This window comes from Symphalangus syndactylus, chromosome 10 (genome assembly GCF_028878055.3).
Source record: "Symphalangus syndactylus isolate Jambi chromosome 10, NHGRI_mSymSyn1-v2.1_pri, whole genome shotgun sequence".
Taxonomy (NCBI): domain Eukaryota; kingdom Metazoa; phylum Chordata; class Mammalia; order Primates; family Hylobatidae; genus Symphalangus; species Symphalangus syndactylus.
The window spans coordinates 89,209,748-89,233,737 of NC_072432.2; the positions used below are offsets into that span (position 1 = coordinate 89,209,748).

The window sequence follows — 23,990 nt, forward strand, 5'->3', positions numbered from 1 at the left end:
TGTTACATCATTTTTACAACTCCCACTTTATAGACAGGTTAGTACGGATACTCAGAGAGTAGCAGATATAGCAGGACTTAAACCCTACCTGCCTGACTCCAAAACCCACATTCTTCCTATACCACCGCTTTTTCAGCTATTCCCTTATCTTATCCCCTTCTTTAATACGAATACTATCTAAAAATTCTGCACTTTATGGCTTTCAAAGTATAGTATTTTCATATTATACTGCATTTTATCTTCTCAATAAATATACAAGTCAGGCAGGGGCAGGCAGTAGCTTAGGAAAGGGTAATTTCAGTCAAGATTACACAGGCAGTAGGTAATGAAGCTTGAGCCAGAACCCAAATCACCTGACTCCTAGTCCAGTATTGTTTCAACAATATCACATCTCGAACGAAAGGATCAGATTGTCTCAATATTTTACTTGGCCCTCTATGTACACAGTCACATGTAGCATAAAAACCTAACCACCTTTTTATGATGCCAAGAGTAACAGCAAAACACTTTTGTTTGGAAAGCTCTTAGCAGACTCAGATCTGGCTCTTTGCATCTGCTGTCAGTGTCTAGTCCTGCACAAGCTTACTAGGTTTTGCCTCTGTCTTAGCAGGCAGAGGACATAAAGGCAGGGTAAACATATCTGGCATGAGAATGGAGGAGATCTCAGGTATTGTGAGCTCGCAGTCCCTCCACCCTCAGAAGAAGTCTCCCTTTCACCTGTGTCAATGATGGTTGGCCAGGTTTTCACATCCACAGCTGCTGCTGCCTCTCGGGACCTCAGTAGCCTCATTAGGGTCTGACTGGTGAGAATACAGGCTGCTTTGCTGACCTACAAAACAAATGGACAGCAATAAGCATCAGGAGGCTCAGCCCCAACACAGCGACACAGGCCCTGGCTGCTGCTACAAGCCACTTATGTACCACACTGGACAGGACAGTTTCAAAGAACACATGTGAGACAGACGAGGTCAGTGTCACTCCCTTGCAAGTTTCCTTCTGGAAATGTGTGACATTTAATTCTCTCAGAATGATGAACCTGTTCACAATACACTGCATTGTTTATAACAGTGATTCTCAAAATATTTCAGTTATAATCTCAGTATGGATCCCACAATCCTATGATTTCATGAAGACCACAATTAAATAAAGATGTGGGTTTTGTAGTGCTCAGGAAATGAGAAGAATCAGATAACCATGTCTGAAGGAGACTGCCCCAGTCTCTAGTGAATGATGAGACTTACTACACCTAGCCCATACACTGAACCTAAGGAACCCTGATGCTGATACAAGCTCTCACAGAAACTAGGTTCTCTTGCCCAGCTATACACAGAAATGCAAAGTGACCTAGTTTGCCCACGAACTGCATCAACGGCAACTCCCCTCCCTGCTTTTCTGGCCCACTTTGTAGAATATAACAAGGGCATTTTGCTGAATTACACTTTGTAATACAATCATCTATGGTGATCATGGCTTTTATACCGTGGGCTCCATTTTTGCTGACAGAGCAGCAGTTCTCAGAGAAGCAAATACTACATGAACTGGAATTTTGTAATCTATCAGCACTGGCCAAGGCTTCCCCTTGCTGTAAACACTAGGATCTCATACAATACACACTTACCTTATTTTCTTTAACTCTCATATCCTATAAAAACTTCTATCATCTCCAGAGCAAGGTCTGGACACCTTTTAATGCTATATCAAGTAAATTCACAAAAGTAACTAAAATAAAGTGACTTGACACTGGGGATAATTCAGTTTGGCATTTAAAATCGCCCAGATAATTTTGCAGGAAAAATATCAGACAGCACATTTTAGACAGAAGGGAGAGGGAAACACTTTTTTTTTTTTTTTTTTTGAGATAGGGTCTGCTCAGGCTGGAGTGCAGCGGCGTAATCTCGGCTCACTTCTAACCTCCACCTCCCAGACTCAAGGGATCCTCCCGCCTCAGCCTCCTGAGTAGCTGGGACTACAGGCAGGTGCCACAATGCCTGGCTACCTTTTGTGTTTTTGTTGTAGAAATACTAATGGCTGCTTCACCTCTTTAATGTTCATGATAACTGCACACAATTCTGTATCTCACCAATAACCACTTTCCCCCAGTTCTTTCACTGAATAATGATGATTACTTTGGCTGGATTAACAAAAAGGAGGTAGTTTCCAGAAGACAAATTTGAAGTCCTGACTTAACAAAATTGGAAAATTAGTAAGGATCCTTAGTTGTCTGAATCTGGATTTTAGGAGATGAGAACAAGGCAAGATACAGCTGGTACTTACATCAACAATCATTCGGACAGTGGGCAGTGTGGCCGTGAGGTTCTGAGCATGTGGAGGTCTGACGGTCACAGGTATACAGCCCGCATACAGGCAGCCATAGAAGGCGGCGATTAACTCAATGCCTGCAAGACAAAGGACCCTGTCAGGAGAGTCACTGAACTGCCTAAGAGCACTGAGAAACTAAAAGGCAAATTTTCCAAAATGATTAAATCATGTGCCAGACGGGTTCTGTAGACCATAATTTAACAAAGACTCTAGGAGAAGATATTGAAAGTGAAAGAAGGAAGCATATAAAACTTTAGAAAATATAGAGAAAACGATTAACAAAAAAGGAAGGAAATCAGCAGTAAATTCCTGAAATATTTCTGAAGAAGGTATATTGATATTATTACTTGATATTACTCAGGAGAAATAACTGCAGAAACCAGGAATAGTTAACTAGGAAGACAAAAGAATGGAGGAAGGAGAGGTGAGGAAGCCCTGAGCTTTTTAAAAATATTTAGAAGGCTGCCCTAAAAAGAGCCATCAGACTTCTTAGATGTTGTTGAAGGGGTGTGAGTTTTAGGGAGCAAAGTGTGACTCAGTCTGAGGAAGACTCTGGGCAGAGGCCTCCTCAGGAAGAGCTCAGGTCCTTCCCCGTGGCCTCTCACCGACTGACAGGTGCAAGGCCATCTCCTGGGCATGCAATGGCGGGGACTGATTCATCACATGATCTTCTACAAAATCTCAGTATCTAGGTAAATAAGGCAGCACAGGAGAATCACAGGATAAGCCAGGCGTGGTGGCGCACACCTGTAATCCCAGCACTTTGGACGGTTGGGGCAGGTGGATCACCTGAGGTCAGGAGTTTGCGACGAGCCTGGCCAACATGGTGAAACCCCATCTCTACTAAAAATACAAAAATTAGCTGGGCGTGGTGGCGTGTGCCTGTGATCCCAGCTACCCACGAGGCTGAGGCAGGAGAATCACTGGAACCAGGGAGGCGGAAGTTGCAGTGGGTGGCAGAGTAAGGCTCCGTCTCAAAAATAAAATAAAATAAAATAAAAAAACAAACAAAAAACCAATCACAGAACAATATGAAGTGTGGGGGGATAACAGGCCAAAGAAAGCTGGATATATGAGTGGATTAGGTGACAGAAATAATGAAGGGAAAACTCAAATATTTCACCCAGAATTTTGAATCTTTACACCAAATTGTCGCCAAATAATTCTGAACCCCTCTTACTATGAAGACGAGGTTGTTGAATTAAATCAGAACATGAAAGTAGCAATAACAGAAGAAGACTAAATCATAATATGAAAACTCACACCCCTTCAAAACTCACACCCCTTCAACAACATCTAAGAAGTCTGATGGCTTTTTATACATCAGCCTTCTAAATATTTTTAAAAAGCTCAGGGCTTCCTCACCTCTCCTTTCTCTATTCTTTTATTTTCCTAGTTAACCATTCCTGGTTTCTGCAGTTATTCCTCCTGAGTAACATCAATCATAATATGAAAAATGTTCACAGAATTCACGCACAACATTTCTTTGGGGACTGGGTGAAATTGCCCCATTCCTGAACATTCATAGAAACAAAGCATCTGTTTTGAGGGTTTCCAAAAGCCAAGTAGCTGAAGACTTCATTCATTCATTATTTACTGAGTGCCTTTTATGTGCCAGGCACTAATAGAAATATAATGGTGCAAAAACAGACATGGTCCCAGGAGAGCCACTGTACTGCACAACTTGGGGGGTGAGGCTTGGTTCCCACTTCAGCCTGCGTGCATGGTCTTCTAAGTGTTGGGAAGTACGCTGCCTGCAAGTCATAGAGAGTTGCTCTGAGTGCCTATCCTCTTATAATTTGTAGTCAATCTAGTATTGGAGCTTAAAGTCTAGTCTACCAATCCAATGCTTACCAGGTGGATAGAGCAACACCACATTATCTCCTGCATTTAGATGTCCCTTATCACCAAGAACAGATGCAATCCTCTCTGCTCGCTTATGAAGCTGAAGGCAGCTGGCTGTGCATACAGTGGTTCCCTTTAAACAACAGAAAGGATAAGCGGGTCAAAGCTCAGAAAGGAAATAAACGGTAATAAGCACAGCCAATTCAACATAATAACTGAAAGGCTTGTGCCTTTGTAGATTATCCTTAGCAAGTTATCAATTCTAGTGAAAATTCCCCTGGCATCAGAGACATGTGTGGGGCTGGACAGGGGGGCTCACACCTGTAACCCTAGCACTTTGGGAGGATGAGGTGGGAACATTGCTTGAGCCCAGGAGTTCAACACAAGCCTGGGCAACACAGCAAGATCTCCTCTCCACTAAAAATCCCAAAAAAATCAGTCAGGTGTGGTGGTGGCACATGCCTGTAGTCCCAGCTACTCAAGAGGCAGAACTGGAAGGATCACTTGAGCCAATGCCTGGACGACAGAGCGAGATTCTGTCTCAAAAAAAAAAAAAAAAAAAATTAAAATCAAACAAAAGGACATGTATGGGATCCTTTTTCTTTCTTTTTTTGTTCTGACATGGTCTTGCTGTTGCCCAAGCTGCAGCGCAGTGATATAATCACAGCTCACTGCAGCTTGCAGCCGCAAACTCCTGGGTTCAAGCCATCCTCCTGCTTCATCCTTCCAAGAAGCTGGGATTATAGGCATGAGCCACCGTGCCTGGCTGACATTTTTAAACGAAATATGAGAACCCTAATGAATCTGTGGGCTTGAAAAGAAGCTCACTTCATGCAGAGGTGGAACAAGAAAGTCCCCAAATTTTCTGTCATAAAAGTAATGGTTCTTAAGATTTTTAACGACTTTTCAATAAGATGCACAATATATTCCTCTCATTAAGTTCTATTATTGCATAAATTCTCAAAAAAAAAAAAAAATCAGATTCCAGGGGGATGGAGGAGATGGGTATACTTTCGATAAGTCCCCTAAGACATCCAATAGGCACTTCTAGTCTTCTGCTGCTGGGGAGAAATACTACTATCCACATGGTCACAGACTTTGAGCCTGTGACTCAGACATCAACACAAAAATTCAGCTGACTCCCACAGAATGCATAACTTTAAAATACAATATATAGGCCGGGTGCAGTGGCTCACGCCTATAGTCCTAGCACTTTGGGAGGCCAAGGCAGGTGGATCCTGAGGTCAGGAGTTCGAGACCAGCCTGACCAACACGTGAAACCCCATCTCTAATAAAAATATAAAAATCAGCTGGGCCTGGTGGTGCGCACCTGTAATCCCAGCTACTCGGGAGGCTGAGGCAGGAGAATAGCTTGAACCCAGGAGGCGGAGGTTGCAGTGGGCTGAGATCGCACCACTGCACTCCAGCCTACATATATATATATTTTTCTTTATATATATTTATATATTATAATGTAATATATTATTATTACATTTAATATAATATATATATATTTTTTCTTTTTTTATTTTTGAGACAGGGTCTTGCTCTGTTGCCCGGGCTGGAGTGCAGTGGCGCATTCTCGGCTCACTGAGAATTACAGGTGTGAGCCACTGTGCCCAGTCCTAAAATACAATATTATAACGAACCATCCATTAGAAACCAGTAGTTAAATGTGCTCTTAAATTTTCAATTTGCTTTTTATCTTTTAGCAATAAATCATTTAATTATGTACCAGAAATAACTTAGGGTTTTTAAAACGCTGGTCTAAGGTCATTTTCTTCCTGGCAGAAATCAAAGAATTAAAAGTCCCACTGGGTAAAAAAACTGTATGACATAACACATTGTGAACATCTGTGTATCTATGTAATTGCACTGTTGGCTCCATTTCTCCTATCAGAACTGAATAAAGAAGACGTGATTGTACCATAAGAAAAGAAAGTATTACATAGCACTCCAGGAGGTCTCATTCCAATTTTAAAGTGATTGCACAGTTTACCCTCATGTGCCAAAGCAAGGAGAAAGCCATTAACTCCTTCTTCAGAGATGGCAACAGAAATTTTCTGATGAAAGAAAGAGATCAAGAGTGACTAACATGGTCCTATAGTAGCCAGCTGATTAGATACACCATTGAATTTTTAATACCTTGGCATTTAACAGCATGAAGAGTGCATGGTCAGGAGTCGCCTGGGCTCGCCACTGTAGGATCTCTGCCAGAAACTGGTGCTGAAGTCATAAGCCAGAAAAAGGACTCAGGGTCAGCAACTTATAACAAGTCATATAATGCATCCCCCAGCTGCTACCTGCAGTACAAGTTCTGTCCTTGACTTGACTGTAAGAAGGCAACACTTCGGGAACACTTACCTTCCTCACCAAATCATTCTCTTCTATTTGTCCCAGATCCCGTCCAGCAGCTTGTGCTATACGTTTTCCAGCAACCAGATTCCCAACCATCACGGAAGCAGGGCCTACACCTGTAAATAAACGCAAAAACCAACTCACTGGAGATGGCAATCCCAACTAAGTATCCAGAGCATTTCCAGACTGACCAAAACTGGTTCAAATATTCATCCAACAATACCGCCTGAACACTCTTCTAGGCACTGGGAACCCAGGAGCAAATAGGGCAAGGAGCCTGCATTCTGAAGAACGGTAACCAAGAAATACATACACAAATAAATAAACACAAATAGTGCAAAGTACTGGAAAAAAAAAACAAACAAGAACACAGGAGGGATAGGGATTGGGGTGTAGGGAAGGAGGCAGCTATTCTAGTTTGGGGTATACAGGAAGTTTTCACTCTGAGGAGGTGACAGCTGGTTGCACAGGTTCCTACTAATATTTTAATCTTCTCCAATCATAAGAGAACCCTAAAAGAGGGCTTAACAATAAAGAATATCTCGCCTGGAAATAAATTTGTCATCTACAAGGCCTGAGGGAGTTTATCTAGAATATTAAATTTGTTCAATTAAAAGTGAATAATGGCCAGGAATGGTGGCTCACGCCTGTAATCCCAGCACTTTGGGAGGCCGAGGCGGGAGGATCATAAGGTCAAGAGATGGACACCATCCTGGCCAACATGGTGAAACCCCTTCTCTACTAAAAATACAAAAATGAGCTGGATGTGGTGGTGCACACCTGTAGTCCCAGCTACTTGGGAGGCTGAGGCAGGAGAATCACTTGAACCCAGGAGGTGGAGGTTGCAGTGAGACGAAATCGCACCACTGCACTCCAGTCTGGCGACAGAGCGAGACTACATCTCAAAAAAAAAAAAAAAAAAAAAAAAGTGAATAATGGCCAGGAATGGTGGCTCATGCCTGTAATCACAGCACTTTGGGAGGCCAAGGTGGACAGATCATTTGAGCCGAGGAGTTTGAGACCAGCCTGGCAACATGGCAAAACCCTGTCTCTACAAATACAAAAGTATTAGCCTGGTATGGTGGCAGACATCTTTAGTCCAGGCTACTCGGGAAGCTGAGGTGGGAGGATCATTTGTGTCAGAGTTCAAAGCTGCAGGCTGGAGTGGTGGCTCACGCCTATAATCCCAGCACTTTGGGAGGCTGAGGCGGGCGGATCACGAGGTCAGGAGATCGAGACCATCCTGGCCAACGCGGTGAAACCCCGTCTCTACTTAAAATACAAAAAAAATTAGCCAGGCATGGTGGCGGGTGCCTGTAGTCCCAGCTGCTTGGGAGGCTGAGGCAGGAGAATGGCGTCAACCCGGGAGGCAAAGCTTGCAGTGAGCCAAGATTGCGCCACTGCACTCCAGCCTGGGCGACAGTGCGAGACTCTGTCTCAGGCCGGGCGCGGTGGCTCAAGCCTGTAATCCCAGCACTTTGGGAGGCCGAGGCGGGTGGATCACGAGGTCAGGAGATCGAGACCATCCTGGCTAACACGGTGAAACCCCGTCTCTACTAAAAAATACAAAAAAATTAGCCGGGCGTGCTGGCGGGCGCCTGTGGTCCCAGCTACTCGGGAGGCTGAGGCAGGAGAATGGCGTGAACCCAGGAGGTGGAGGTTGCGGTGAGCCGAGATCGTGCCACCGCACTCCAGCCTGGGGGACAGAGAAAGACTCCGTCTCAAAAAAAAAAAAAAAAAAAAAAAAAAGCTGCAGTGAGCTGAGATCATGCCACCACACTCCAGCCTGGGCAACAGTGTTAAGACCCTGTCTCAAAAAAAAAAAAAAAACCTCAGGGAAAAAAATGTCAGCAAGGCCAGGCGTGGTGGCTTGCTCCTGTAATCCTACCAGTTTGGGAGGCAGAGAGGGGCAGATCATTTGAGGCCAGGAGTTTGAGACCAGCCTGGCCAACATGGCAAGACCCCATCTCTACTAAAAATACAAAAATTAGCTGGTGTAGTAGCTCACATCTGTAATCCCAGGTACTCAAGTGGTTGGATCCTGGGTGGCAGAGGTTGCAGTGAGCCAGATCACGCCATTGTACTCCAGCCTGGACAACAGAGCGAACTCTGTCTCAAAAAAAAAAAAAAAAAAAAAGCAACAATTGGTAAATCTAGGATAGGCTACATGGGTGCTCCTCACTCTACTATTCGTCTAACTTTTCCGTAGGTTCGACACTTCAAAATAAACGGAAAAAAGTGCTAGGTCACTCTCTTCATGGTCATCCGCCTCATGGAACTAAGAAGATGGCAAAAAGATGATAAAACAAACCTTATTGCCAGCTAGGTTTTAAATAGGCTGATGATGTACTGGATTAGTATTAAAAATCTTTCATTCTATCGAAATCTGTTGATCCTGAATATACTGAAACAGATGAAACAAAATCACTTAAATCATATAATCAGTTTTCAAAGGGTAAAAATTTGGGGAAGCTGGGTAAACGGTGTAAGGAAAATCTTTGTACCATGTGGCAACTTTTTTTTTTTTTTTTTTGAGGCGGAGTCTCGCTCAGTCGCCCAGGCTGGAGTGCAGTGGCGCAATCTCGGCTCACTGCAAGCTCCGCCTCCCGGGTTCACGCCATTCTCCTGCCTCAGCCTCCCAACATGTGGCAACTTTTTGTGTGAAATTATTTCAAAATGGAAAGTTTAAAAAATTTAAAAATAAAACAGAAAACTCAAAAAAGATAAAGTATTCCAACTGGTGAACAGTTTTAGTCTACAAAGTGTCTACTATAATTTTAAGTAAATATGCAATATTCCTCCCTAAGAAACTTCATGACAAATTATAGATATATCATGTTGGAGACAGCCTTTTAATACAGGCAGGGACTCAGAGTGTATTTATGTAAACTGTGCATTCCGGGATTTACATTATAAAATTAATAAAGGCATGACATTTTAAAAAGTGAATTTTGCAGTAGTTTAAAACAATAAAACTAATTCAGCAGCAGTTCCTTGATGTTCTTCTGTGTGCATTTCGTGAGTCTATGGGTCCGTGGGTCACAGAGAATGAAAGATACTGAAAGCAGTAACTCCAGGAAGCTAATTGCAGACACTGCTGTACCTGTAAATATGCCTTCTGATTTTCCAATAAAATTCTGTAAACGTCTTATGGCAAAAACTGCTAGTTATCAATTCCAGTATCCTATTCTTCTTCCTTAATAACAGAACCCCCAGTTTTTAGCTGGACACATGCCTGGAATAAAGACTATATTCTTTAGTGTGGGAGGATAATAAGTAAGAGGAAGTAATGTGTGCAATTTCCAGAAAATATGTTAAAGGGAAGAGTATCCTTTCGTTACCTTTTCCTCCTACCTGCTGGCTGGGATGTAGAGGTTGGGGAGCCTAATGAGCCCTGGGGCAGTTGCTAATGATGGCTGTGGCAGATTATTTTATTTTCCCACAATCCTTCCTTTCTTTCTTGTCCTAGTTATGGCTGGATGGGAGAAGTATACTTCATGGTCTGACTTGTTTAGGACAATGAAATGTTAGGACATGTGACACAAACAGAAGCTTTAAATATGCTCGTGTGGCTTGGCTTGCTTTCTTGCTTCTGCCATTTGCCTTGAAAAAAATACAGCCCAGGTAGCTGCTGGTCCCATGATGAGGAGACACATGGAACAGCTCTGAACCTAACCTAAGCCTGCAGCCAAGGCAAGTCCAGTGGATCCCAGCCAAGCCAAGCAGATCCACATTCCATGAGTAAAAAGTAAAGGCTTGCTACTTCAAGGCACTGAGTTTTAGGGTTATTTGTTCTGTAGTGTACCTACGACAAGAGTTGACTGACAAACACCAGAGCAAAATGATGGGAAGCTAGAACATGATTGAGGAGTGACTATCCTAGCCTTTGGACTACCTAGCTCTGAACTTTTTTTACCTGACAAAAATATGCTTGTTTCTTGTCTGAGCTGCAATTTATGTTTTTCTGCAACTTGCAGCCAAGACTAGTCCTAACAAACACATTCTTCTTTCTACAATAGCTCCAAAAGCATCTCAAGGATATCTTTGCCTCCAGACTGCCTTAACATACCTTTTCCATCTTTCCTTTCTTTTTTGTTGAGACAGGGTCTAGTTCTGTGTGCAATGGCACAATCTCGGTTTACTGCAACCTCCCAGGCTCAAGCCATCCTCTCTCAGCCTCTGAAGTAGCTGAGACTACAGGTGTGCACCACAAGGCCTGGCTAATTTTTTCCATTTTTTTTTTGTAGAGACAGGATTTTACCATGTTGCCCAGGCTGTTTTCGAACTCCTGGGCTCACGCGATCCTCCCATCTTGGCCTCCCAAAGTCTTTGTAAACTAATTCTAGAGAAAGAAACACATTGAGATAACCCAGCTTCTTGAAGTTGGAATTTTAGTGCCAGGTCTCGGAAGCCAGCATATTACCTGGTTGTTTTTGCCGGGGCTTTGGCAAGTTTGTCACACACGTATGGGGGCACATGAGGATGTTACAAGGATGCAGTGATCCCTCCAGAAAGAGTTGTTTCGTCTGAGATATGTGGATTCCTCCTAGTGGAGTTTTTGGCAATGTATTGGCCGGCACCAGAGCAAGACAATAAACCCCCACTTGATGAATGCTATCGATCGCCTAGAAAAATACGAACAAAAATACTCAATGAGATCACTTCTATTACATTTGACATATTCCTGGTATAATCCATTATTTTACTCTACATTTTTTCTTACTCTACCCATTCTAGATCTAGAATCTGGTAGATCATTAAGATTCCATATATCTAGAGATTTAAAGATAATCATTAAGATAATACACGTCTTTCAGCTGTGGCAGAGATTAAAAGAAGAGAGGTAAGATACAATCTAAATGGACAAAGGTGGATACTGACTTGCAACTCAGTATGTTCTCTTTTTAAGTTTTTATTCTTTTTAGAGACAGGGTCTCATTCTGTCAGCTAGGGTGGAATGCAATGGCATAAGCCATGACAGCCCCAAATTCCTAAGCTCAAGTGATCCTCCTGCCTCAGCCTCCCAAGAAGCTGGGACTATAGGGATGCACCACTGCATCTGACTAATCAAAATAAATTTCTTTTTTTTAATTTTAAGGTTTTTGGAGAGACGGGGTCTCACTGTGCTGCCTAGGCTGGTCTTGAACTCATGGCCTCAAGTGATGCTCCCACCTTGGCCTCCCAAAGTGCTGAGATTACTGTCCTAAGCCACTATGCCCAGCCAATATGTTCTCTCTTAAGTGATAATGTCAAAAACCTAGAAACTTGTTTTGGTTCTTTTAATCTTTTAGCTATCAGCCAACAAAGCCTAATTAAACAGAAGTAAGGTATTTTTATTATGAACACAACAGCAGCTCTCTAAAGGAGCCCCCACTTAAGTGATTTACCATGTTACCATGCTTCTCCTCTAAAAAACATCTGGGGTGAGGCCCATAGCACACCAAGCATGGGAGGCCACAAGCTACCCTGAGCACACCTGTGCTCGCAGCCATGTAACTGCATGTTTGCTTAAAGTCAGCTGTGTTCCTACACTGTTTGACAGCTGTTCTTGTTGTTTTCACATAATGTGATTAAATATTATGTTAACTGACAAAATACAAATGCAAAAACACAGAAGGAGTTACGCTTTGGAAAGACACACTAAAAGTCAGCTCCTAAAAAACTTCTGTTCATAGGTCAGGCAAGTTAATCCTAAAAGTGAAGATATCCATTCAAGTCATTTTTCAAATACCCACATTCTGGTGCTTACAGAAAATAAAACCAGGCCGGATACGGTGGCTCACGTCTGTAATCTCAGCACTTTGGGAGGCCAAGGTGAGAAGATAGTTTGAGTTCAGGAGTTTGAGAACAGCCTGGGTAACATGGCAAAACCCCATCTTTATATTTTAATTTTTTAAAAAATTTAAAAAGAAAAACCAGAAACTGAAGACAATGTATTTTGATACAGTTTATGGAAGTAAGCTGACCTGGACTTCAGGTTGGTATATTTGTGATCACACTTCTCTACATCAAAGGAATACATACTTAGATATTTTCTATTAAAATTTAATACTTGAAAAATTTCTCATTTTTATGAAACCGATCAACTTTTTTTTTCTTTTTGAGACACAGTCTTGCATTGTCGCCCAAGCTGGAGTTCGATGGCGTGATCTTGGCTCACTGCAACCTCCGCCTCCCGGGTTCAAGCAATTCTCCTGCCTCAGCCTCTGGAGTAGCTGGAATTACAGGTGCCCGCCACCAAGCCCGGCTAATTTTTTGTATTTTTATTAGAGACAGGGTTTCACTACGTTGGCCAGGCTGGTCTCGAACTCCTGACCTCGTGATCCACCTGCCTCAGCCTCCCAAAGTGCTGGGATTACAGGTGTGAGCCACCATGCCCAGCGCCCCCCCTTTTTTTTTTTTTTTTTTTTGAGATGGAGTCTCGCTTTTTCTCCCAGGCTGAAGTGCAGTGGCGCAATCTCGGGTCACCACAACCTCCATCTCCCGGGTTCAAGCAATTTTCCTGCCTCAGCCTCCCAAGTAGCTGGGATTACAGGCGTGTGCCACCACATCTGGCTAATTTTTGTATTTTTAGTAGAGACAGGGTTTTACCACATTGGCCAGGCTGGTCTTGAACTCCTGACCTCAAGTGATCTGCCTGCCTCGGCCTCCCAAAGTGCTGGGATTACAGACGTGAGCCATCATGCCTGGCTAAAACTGACCAACTCTTAATACTAGTTAGGAGGTTTCTACCGTATTACCCATAGGTCTTACTGAATGAGAGATACAATCTTAGAAGTAGAATGGACTCACAGTTATAAAGGTCAAACATAAAAAAAGGACAAGGCTGTATGTATGTATGAAAGACAGGGTCTTGCTCTGACACCCAGGCTAGAGTGCAATGGTATGACCACAGCTCACTATAACCTCACATTGCTGGGCTCAAGTGATCCTCCCACCCCCGCCTCTCAAGTAAGTGGGAGCACAGGCAGTGGCGTCCAGCTGATTTATTTATTCATTTGTTTATTCTTTGTAGAACAAAGGGCCTTGCTCTGTTGTCCCAGGCTGGTCTTGAAATCAAGTGACCCTCAGCTTCAGCTTCCCAAATTGTTGGGACTAGAAGCGTGAGCCACCATATGTGGCCAAGGCCTTTTATTAAAACAATTTAAGGAGCCAGGTGCAGTGACTCAACGCCTGTAATCCCAGCACTTTGGGAGGCCAAGGTGGGTGGATCTCCTGAGGTCAGGAGTTTGAGACCAGCCTGGCCAGTGTGGTGAAACCCCGTCTCTACTAAAAATACAAAAATTAGCTGAGTGTGGTGGCGGGTGCCTGTAATCCCAGCTACTTGGGAGGCTGAGGCAGGAGAATTGCTTGAACCCGGGAGGTGGAGGTTGCAGTGAGCCGAGATCGTGCCACTGTACTCCAGCCTGGGAGACAAGAGTGAAACTCCATCTCAAAAACAAAACAAACAAACAAAAATTTAAAAGGGCAAAAGAATAAACTTGAAAATCACAATCCTCAGACTATCCTACCAACCAACACAGATGACTGGGAAATGGAAAGTCTGGCAGAGTTCCTAAGTTTCTGTTTTTTTTTTTTTTTTTAGAATACACGGAAAGTTAGCAAATGTGCTACATGTAGCCTGAATTCCTCATTAAAAATGCATCTGATAAGTCATCTACTAACTGCCTTTCCTTAGAAGGTGCTGAGTTAGATATTTAGTTTATGTTATACACAGACCTGGAATTCAACAACCTCTGGCCTTTAATCTATTAGAATACATGGTGTCATTTACTGTTCTACTATGGACTCGAATGCTCCAAGCTGATAAGTTACAAAGACTGCAAAAAGAATGGCCTGTTATCTCATGCCCAAATTGGAACCCAAATGACTTTCACAAGAGTTTGGATTAGTAAATTGGCACTGTATTTAATTCCTATAGTTGCTTTCCAGGGGAAAGTAACAAATATCTTGGGAGATGTCAGGTATACTCACTTTTCTATAATAGAAGAAAATGTGTAATTCACCAAAGGTTCTACCATTACATGCCCCAAAGTTCATTCTGAACAAAATAAGGTTTCTGACTGAAAATATGATTGGTATGAAAAATATTGTCTTTGCACAGCTGCCCCTTAGCCATCTTTCAGAGATCTGCCCCGTTCTACCTTCTTCATAGTCTTTCCTGACTAGTCTATCTTCAGTATATTTTCTTTTCTGATTTTCTACTACAAATAGCCTACACAGTATTAGCTGATAATTCAGAATTACAGATCCTGAGGCTAGAAAGAAATATTAAAAGTCATCTAGCAGCCAGGTGATGTGGCTCACGCCTGTAATCCCAGCACTTTGGGAGGCCGAGGTGGCTGGATCATCTGAGGTCAGGAGTTTGAGATCAGCCTGGCTAACATGGCGAAAATCCATCTCTACTAAAAATACAAAAAATCAGCTGGGCATGGTGGCGGGTGCCTGTAATTCCAGCTACTCGGGAGTCTGAGACAGGAGAATCGCTTGAACCCAGGAGGTGGAGGTTGCAGTGAGTCAAGATTGTGCCATTGCACTCTACCCTGGGCAACAGGAGAGAAACTCCATCTCCAAAAAAAAAAAACAAAAAACAAAACAAAACAGTCATCTAGCAATACCACCATCTCATGCTTGCATTGTTTCTATAACACTGCTATTAACTAGCAGTTAATAAATTCAAATCCCCCAAGTGGAGAAGTTACAGACCTTGGGAAGACTTCCACTGATACCTAAGTACAGCAAGGATAGGCCACACTTTCTTTGGACCGTCCACTTAGCCAACAAACATTTACTGAGCCTACTATGACATTTGCTAGCATAGCTACCAGGCTGTGGGGATCCAGCCCCGAACAAAAGAGACAAAAAAAGTCTGGCCTTGCCTTATATTACAGTGGATGTAGAAAACAATAAATATAAACATACAAGATGTTAAGTGCTAAGTAGAAAAATAAAGAAGAGTGAAAGGACAGAGAATGAAAGGGAATAATATTGAGAGGAAGTGGTCCTCTCTAATTGGAGACTATTCTTATAATTCTTTATTTTTTGAGAGATGGGTTTTTGCTATGTTGCTCAGGTTGGAGTGCAGTAGCTATTCACAGGTGCGACCACAGTGCACTACAGCACTGGCTCAAGTGATCCTCCTACCTCACCTTTCTGAGTAGCTGGGGCTACTGGTGCCTGTCACAGCACCTGGCTCATAATTACTATCATGATTATTATTATTTTGAGCCAGGATCTTCCTCTGTCACCCAGGCTGAACTGTAGTGGCACGATCATAGCTCACTGCAGTGTCGACCTACTGGGTCAAGTGATCCTACCACCTCAGCCTTCCAAGTAGCTGGGATCACAGGTGCACACAACTACGCCTGGATAATTTTTTTTTTTTTTTGAGACAGAGTCTTGCTCTGTCGCCCAGGCTGGAGTGCAGTGGCGCGATCTCGGCTCACTGCAAGCTCCACCTCCTGGGTTCACGCCATTCTCCCGCCTCAGCCTCCCAAGTAGCTGGGCCTGCCACCACGCCCGGCTAATTTTTTGTGTGTGTTTTTAGTAGAGACGGGGTTTCACCGTGTTAGCCAGGATGGTCTCAATCTCCTGACCTCGTGATCCGCCCATCTCGGCCTCCCAAAGTGCTGGGATTACAGGTGTGAGCCACTGCGCCTGGCCTACGCCTGGATAATTAAAAAAAATTTTTTTGGTAAAGATGGATAATAACAATCACCATCATTATTTACTGAGTGCAGGTACTATATACTTCAATTAATTACCTCATTTAATCCTTCCAACAGCTCTATAAAACAGATAATTTTATCCTACTTTGCAGGTTAGGAAATAAACTCAGTGAGGTTAAATGACTTGCCCAAGGGCACATACCTGGTAAGAAGTGGAGCTGGGATTCCAAGTCTATGATTCTAAGTGAAGACTAGGCTCTTGTCATCACTCTAGTCTGCTCCCCATCACAGACATATTGCTTAGACTGAGCCCAAAGCATTCTCCTTCCCTCATGGTTTATCTCACCTACCATCTCTAGCCCCACAGGAAAGCTCCTTCAGAGTAAGGCTAATAGCTGTATTTTCTTGGATCCCTCACACCATCGGCACCACTTATGACACACAGTAAAACTGTGACTGTTGACAAGTGGATTGATTACTGCCAGAGATGTGTTCCACATATGACAGTTAAAACTTTCACAAGTAGTAAACACTCAGGCATGAAAGAATTTGCTGAGGCAAGTCAATTCCATTATTTTTGGCAACCTGAGCAGAAAAATACTATGTGGTCCACAAGGAGAAATGATATTAATTATCTGATTTTGCTAGTAGTACCCAGAGTATGTGAGCAATGATTGGCAAGAAAAAGTAAGGTGGCATTACTGGCTGATGGAAGAAAATGAAATGCTTAGGCAGTGGTTGCTGCCACCGATGACCTGACACAGACCCCAAGGTGTGCTCACCTGCAGCACGCGGCTCATCCACTGGAAACTATCTTCCTCGGAAGCATCAGGTCTTTGTTCCGCAACCACCACAATGCGCTCATCATAAAATACAGACACAGAAAACACAGCAATTCTAAGAGAGACAGATCAAACACATCAGGACTCCCTTCACAACCAGTCCTATTTGCTTTGTTTAACTGGAATTACAGAGAGGAGACAACCCCACCATGCTACCCAAAACGAGTAGCTTAGAAAAGAAAATGTCATAATCATTACTCTCAAAATGAGCATTCATTCATTTAAATAATATGTATTAAGCACAACTGTCATGAATGTTGGGGACATAGTGGTAAATAAGACAAAGTTCTTGTCTTTGTGGCACTTATATGTTAGAGACAGAACAAACAAATAAATACAGAATAATGCCATGTTGCAATATACAGGGGGTAGAGTGGTGTGTAGGGTGGCCTATTACTGCGGGCAGGGTGGCTGGGGGGCGCCTCCCTGAGGAGCGGACATTGGAGCAGAGACCTGAATGAGGTGAGGACGCGAGCCACGCGAAGATCTGGAGGAAGAGGTTTCCGGGCAGAAGGAACGGAAAGCGAAAAGGTTCTGAGGTAGGGACGAGCTTGGCAGGTTTGAGGAACAGCAAGAAGGCCAGTGTGCCTGGAGCAAAGTGGTGAAGCAGAGACCGGGAGGGAGAGAGGTCAGACCCAGGCCAGGGCAGATCCCAGTGGACCTGAGAGGCCATGGGAGGGAGGATGAAGTTGGTTCTGAGGGAGGTCTCCGCTCAAATGTCCCCTTACTAGCGAGGCACTCCCAGGACACCTCATAGAAACTGGCAGGCCACCCCCACCCCCATGTGTTTTTCTCCACAGCACTTGTCACTGTCTCACATGTTATCTACTGCCCTGTTTATGTGGTTCCTGTCTGTCTCCCACGACAAGCATGTGAGCTTCACAAGGGCAGAGACTTGGCCTGTTTTGTTCACTGCCACAGCCGGAGCCTCCAGGACAGCGGCACAGTGTTGGCACCCAGTGAATATTTGTTGAATGAATGCATGAAAGAATGGGAAGGCACCGGAGAGTGGAGTCTGCTGGCATGTCTGCCCGACACCCTCCTTTCTTCCTTCCACACACATTCACCCAACACCTACCAGGTGTCCGGCACTACTGATTGCTGGGATATGACTGTGACCAAAGGCAGATCTAGTGCCCCATGGACTTTACATCTCATAGGAAGCCACACCACTACAAAAAAACTATACATTTCAGAAACTGTTTCACTAATTTTTCATAGTTCTTAAACTAAAAGGACACTAAGTTTGCCTTAAAGAGATACATCTATGATTGCAAATTGCTGAATAGGACATCAACTACTCAAATATGTAGCAAGTATCTTTTCTTATATTAATAAGCAAAGAAAAAAGATATCTAATTGACTTTGTCCATGGAATTTGAAATTATGCACTATGTCAATCCCCACATTAAAACAGTATAATTTAATTAGAAACAAGAGAAACAATTCTTAGATGTAAATGCCTACAGAGTAGCATCTATATCAATTAGTCTGAATGGCATTACTTTTTGCACTGAAGAAATGCAGGAAGTTAATGTTTTAGAATTCTCCTCAGTCCTCAGGATTCAACAAATGGTAATACTTTAAATCTGAAGTAGAGGATATAGTTGCATCTTAATCCTCTTAGTTACAGCTGAAGCACCAGATGTTGTGAAATATATATTAAAAGCCAGGCTAAGAAGAAAAAAAAAAAAGCCAGGCTTATGCAATGCTTAACAAAAACAATCTGATCACTTGGAAAGAGAACCTACAAAATACAACTGATATCACCATGTGAAGATCTATTTAGATTCCATTAAAAGGTGCTAACATATGAATTTTGTACTACTCACCTTCCTCTATAAACAGTCTTTATTGACTCTACAGCCAATCCAGTAGCAACAATGTCATCAGCATTATGTCTTCGACCACTAACCATCAGTAAGCCATCCATTTTCCCAACCACGAACACCAAACTACCCTGAAAGGTAATGATGATTTACCTTGATTTCCATGATTTAAATAGTAAAACGGACATCTTTCAACTTCCTGCCTTTAAATAAATCTCATTTAAAAAGTATTAAAAACACAACTGCCATATTTTATGGATTCTAGAGAAAGCGTTTCACACCTTGACATCTCTGAAATCAGTTGGGAAAAGAGTGGCATCTTACAGCCAATGAGGTCTCACAGGATACCTAAGAAGGGAATTTACTCGTATTTATTTTAGGGAGGAACTTCATAAGAAAGCAACTAGGAGTCCACCCAAGCATAGCTGATTTTCCCAGCCATGATTTATGTGTTAGTTTGCCTATGTTTCTATTCAGAGGATACAGAGGAAGAAAAATGTATTCATTTACTATTGGAATTAGGAAGAGATTAAAACAGTTTAAATAGGAGAATGACCGTTTCAGGTTGGTAAGGGTAATGCTGTTTCCACCTGGCAAGATTAGAAATAGGCTAATAAAGAAAGGTCTAAGGAATGCTGTAGGTGCCTTTCTTTTCCAACAAGCAAACAAAGCAGCAGGGAACTACTATCAAATCCCCAAAAGCATCACTGTATAAATAATCTTCCCAGACTCATTTGCAGCAAATTAACTTTTCTCATTCATTACAGAATTTCTAAATTTCTTAGTCCATTTACATACATTCACCTGCCTAGTAGTTATTTCCACGTGAATGTCACTCACTGATTTACCGAGCACAATGTTGTGCCCTACACAGTGACGGGGCCATGTAAGACATAACCCATATCCTCAACAAGCTACTGGTTCAACCCGCATGTCAGGAAAAAAGCAGCCATTTCCAACAAAGGCTGAAAAGCTACAGTGTTGGTAAGAGAATGAGACAGTCACTGCCATTCCTTCAACGTCCATTTCTCCATTTCGTTCACAGTAGGATAATTTTTGTTGACCAAAATAAAGATTGCATTCCAGTCTCCCTTGCAGCTAGGTGTGGCTGTAGGACTAGTTCAGACCAATAAGTGAAAGTATTGCACAGCAGCTTCAGGGAATCTTCCTTTAAAGAAGAGGACTGCACCTTTCCCTGTTTCTTGGAATGCAGACGAAAGGCTTGGAGCTCCATTTTGGACCTCAATCATGGAGCTGTAAGCTAAAAGGAGGTGAGTCTTTGAGAATTTCCTGGTGCTAAGTGAAAAAGTCAAGACAAAGGTGTAGAGAGTTGATTCTCCTAGATCTATGTCCTCACTCGCCCTGCCCCTCCATAAATGGCAAGGAAGAAATAAAATAAAATTAGATCTCTTATATGACTGAAGATGTTAAGTGGAAAAGAAGAGAGGGTAGGAGGTAATTAGAGATGAATGGAGGGATATGGGCTTAGCTAGGAATAATGACTATTACTTACAAAATAAAATCCTACTTCCCATGATGTCATGCAAAGCCCCTCCATGACCTAGATCTCTGCCATCTTCTGGCTCATCAAGTTCACTGTGAGCTCTTTGAGAACAGGCTTTTCATGTCCTGATTGTCTCTAATCTTGTACCTATAAATACTGTGTTCTGAATAACAAACTGTTTTTTTTTGTTTTGTTTTTTTGTTTTTTTGAAATGAAGTCTCGCTCTGTTGCCCAGGCTGGAGCACAGTGACGTGATCTCCACCTCCTGGGTTCAAGCGATTCTCCTGCCTCAGCCTCCCAAGTAGCTGGAATTACAGGTACATGCGACCACACCCAGCTAATATTTGTATTGTTAGTAGAGACAGAGTTTTGCCATGTTGGCCAGGCTGGTCTCGAACTCCTGACCTCAGGTGATCCACCCACCTCGGCCTCCCAAAGTGCTGGGATTACAGGCATGAGCCACCACGCCAGCCCAAACTGTTTTCACTCAAAGGATTCACTATTACACATCACATAGTGCCAATCATTAACATGAAAATGCTCTGTACACGACGTATTATAGTTCGTCTTTGCTACTGAAGATAACTTTTTCCAGCACTCTTCAAACTTATTGCAACATGTTAATCAAATCAGAGGGAGACAGTGAGAATAAGTGAAAAGAGTTCTTAAAATAAAAAAAAGTCTCATCCTGTCTTCTGACCTCAGCGGGGAAAAAAAGAAAAAAAATGTCTTAGTTTGAAGGAGTCAGATGAACTTGGGTAGTGGAAATGATAAACACTAACTCACTTTATGACGTCCTTACAAGAACTGCGTTAAATATCAGTGAAGTGGTTCTGTAACACTCTTGGACTAATCAGAATTTGTTCTGCTCTGTGAATTAAAGTCCAAATATTTGGATCAAATGGAACAAAATCAACATGAAAGCATCACTTACCGGCCCTACAAACCCCAGCAATCCTGATCGGATGAATGGCACATCCCCAACAGGAGAGCCTGCAGAATTCACTGGAATTACCTAAGAGACAAAATGAAGTAAGTGAAAAACTTTGCTTTTTCTTAGAAAGTATATGTGATTTTTAAAAAGTTTTATTAAAATACATGCTCAGTGAAAAAATAATGTAATAGTGAATCCAGTAATTCCATCCCTTTAGAGATAAGAAATAATTACAATTTATTGTTTATCTCTCTGGACTTTTAAGAAGATATATATATATACATACATATATAAAAATATGTATGTATATATAAATAAATGTACTGAGTTTTTTTTTTTTCAAACAGATATTATACTTTTTGCAACTTGCTTTTCCACGAAATATATCTCAGGTATCCTTCCAAATTAGTAAGAGTTGACTTAGCCCACTTAGCCATTTCGTGGGGGACAGGACGGCACAGTCATTGGTGTCAATTTAACTTCTGGCTCGGCCACTTACTAGTAACATAGACTTTGGGCAAGTGCCCGGGTTTTTCTGAGCCTCTGTTTTGCAGCCATTTAATGGAGTACTCTGTGCCTCTCACAGGCTTGGAGTAAAGATTAAGGAATGCAGAAAGATTTGCAGAAACAAGTATGGTATCTGACCCAGAATCAGTATTCAGGAAATTGTAGCTTTTAGAATGTAACCAGTCTTCTATTACAGCTGGATAGGCCATTATAATTTTTCACTATTATAAAGGTGCTTTAATGAATACTGCTGTATTCTTTTATGCATCTGCACAAAAGGCATGAGTTTTTTCAGTTTTAATTGGCTGGCCTATAAAACTGTTGTATCCATTTACACTCATTAATACCATACTAGAATGTCTGGTTTTGCCCATGTCCTGGCTAACACTATGTGCTATCCATTTTTCCAAACTTTGCCAATCTGGTACCAAAAAATATATCCCATTGTTAATTCATTAAAAAAAAAATCTTTTTTTTTTTTTTCTTTAAATGAGATATAGTCTCACTTTGTTGCCCAGGCTGGAGTGCAATGGTGCAATCTCGACTCACTGGAACCTCTGCCTCCTGGGTTCCAGTGATTCTCCTGCCTCAGCCTCCTGAGTAGCTGGGATTACAGATGCCCGCCACCACACCTGGCTAAGTTTTGTATTTTTAGTAGACAAGGTTTCACCATGTTGGCCAGGCTGGTCTTGAACTCTTTGTTTTTTTTTTGAGACAGTCTTGCTCTGTTGCCCAGGCTGGAGTGCAGTGGCACAATCTTGGCCCACTGCAAGTTCCGCCTCCCGGGTTCAAGCCATTCTCCTGTGTCAGCCTCCCGAGTAGCTAGGACTACAGGCGCCCGCCATCATGCCTGGCTAATTTTTTGTATTTTTAGTAGAGACGGGGTTTCACCATTCACAGGATGGTCTCGATCTCCTGACCTCGTGATTTGCCTGCCTTGGCCTCCCAAAGTGCTGGGATTACAGGTGTGAGCCACCGTGCCCGGCCGGTCTTGAACTCTTGACCTCAGGTGATCCACCCACCTCAGCCTCTCAAAGTGCTAGGATCACAGGCATGAGCAACTGCTCCCAGCCTCATCTGGATAATTTTTAAGATTTATTTTTTATATAAAATAATAATTATAACAACACTAAATGCTTATCAGTACCAGGCACAGGTTTACTTGCTTTACAGTTAATCCTCAAATTAATCCTATAGAAACAGCATTAGTATTTCCATTTTACAGATGAAGAAGTGAGTTTCACTTGCCTCAAATAGCTAGCACATAGGAGTGATGGAAAATCAACTCTCTGTTAACATACATGTCACAAAAGTTCTTCTCCCTGGTAGCATTACCTCATTTTTATTTTCTGACTAGTCAATACTAGATCTTGGCCCAGTGTGGTGGCTCACGCCTGTAATCCCAGCACTTTGGGAGGCCGAGGAGGGTGGATCACCTGAGGTCAGGAGTTCAAGACCAGCCTGGCCAACACGGTGAAACCCTATCTCTACTAAAAATACAAAAAAACTAGCCAGGCGTGGTGGCAGGAGCCTGTAATCCCAGCTACTTGGGAGGCTAAGGCAGGAGAATTGCTTGAAACCGGGAGGCAGAGGTTGCAGTGAGCCGAGATCGCGCCACTGCACTCCACCTGGGCGACAGAGCGAGACCCCACCTAAAAAAAAAACAAAAAAACCCACAAAACAAATTTAAAACCTAGATCTTTTCTCCAGTGAAATGTTAACTACATTGGTAAACTCTCTCAGGATTTAAATGTAAGAAGCCAATAAGAAAAATACTGGGAACTTTAATTTGGAAAACCCAGATACTAGCTTTGTCCTTTTCTGGTACAATTTTTATTCTACTTCACTATCACTAAATTTATACTGCAGATTTCAAATTCTCTTCAACACTATGGACCTAGAAGTTTGGTATTAAGTCTGAGAATTCTGGCTAGTGAACTGCCTCATAGGAAAGGTAATGAAATAAAATATTATCAGTATCTTCAAACACTGCTTGAGGCTCTTGTTTTTAGTAAGGAAAAGTCAACAAAGAAAAATTACAGGCGCAACGGCTCATGCCTGTAATCTTTGCACTTTGGGAGGCCAAGATGAGAGGATCACCTGAGGCCAGGAGTTGAAGGCTGCAGTGAGCTATGATTGAGCCACTGTATTCCAGCCTGGGTAACAGAGATAAATAGGGTGAGA

General features: G+C 42.5%; 1 protein-coding gene across 11 annotated transcripts in view; it reads right to left on the bottom strand.

Moving 5' to 3' along the window:
- Positions 1–23,990, bottom strand: part of DIP2B (disco interacting protein 2 homolog B) — a 265,307-nt gene that overhangs the window by 27,707 nt on the left and 213,610 nt on the right. For all 11 annotated transcript variants that reach the window (XM_063610477.1, XM_055294834.2, XM_063610474.1 and 8 more), the window contains 9 exons: positions 21,300–21,380; positions 18,865–18,992; positions 16,973–17,087; positions 10,946–11,147; positions 6,529–6,638; positions 6,310–6,390; positions 4,174–4,297; positions 2,275–2,396; positions 718–829 (listed from right to left, as the gene is read on the bottom strand). In XM_063610477.1, the coding sequence (XP_063466547.1) occupies positions 718–829; positions 2,275–2,396; positions 4,174–4,297; positions 6,310–6,390; positions 6,529–6,638; positions 10,946–11,147; positions 16,973–17,087; positions 18,865–18,992; positions 21,300–21,380 (1,075 nt within the window). The remainder of the gene's footprint in view (positions 1–717; positions 830–2,274; positions 2,397–4,173; positions 4,298–6,309; positions 6,391–6,528; positions 6,639–10,945; positions 11,148–16,972; positions 17,088–18,864; positions 18,993–21,299; positions 21,381–23,990) is intronic.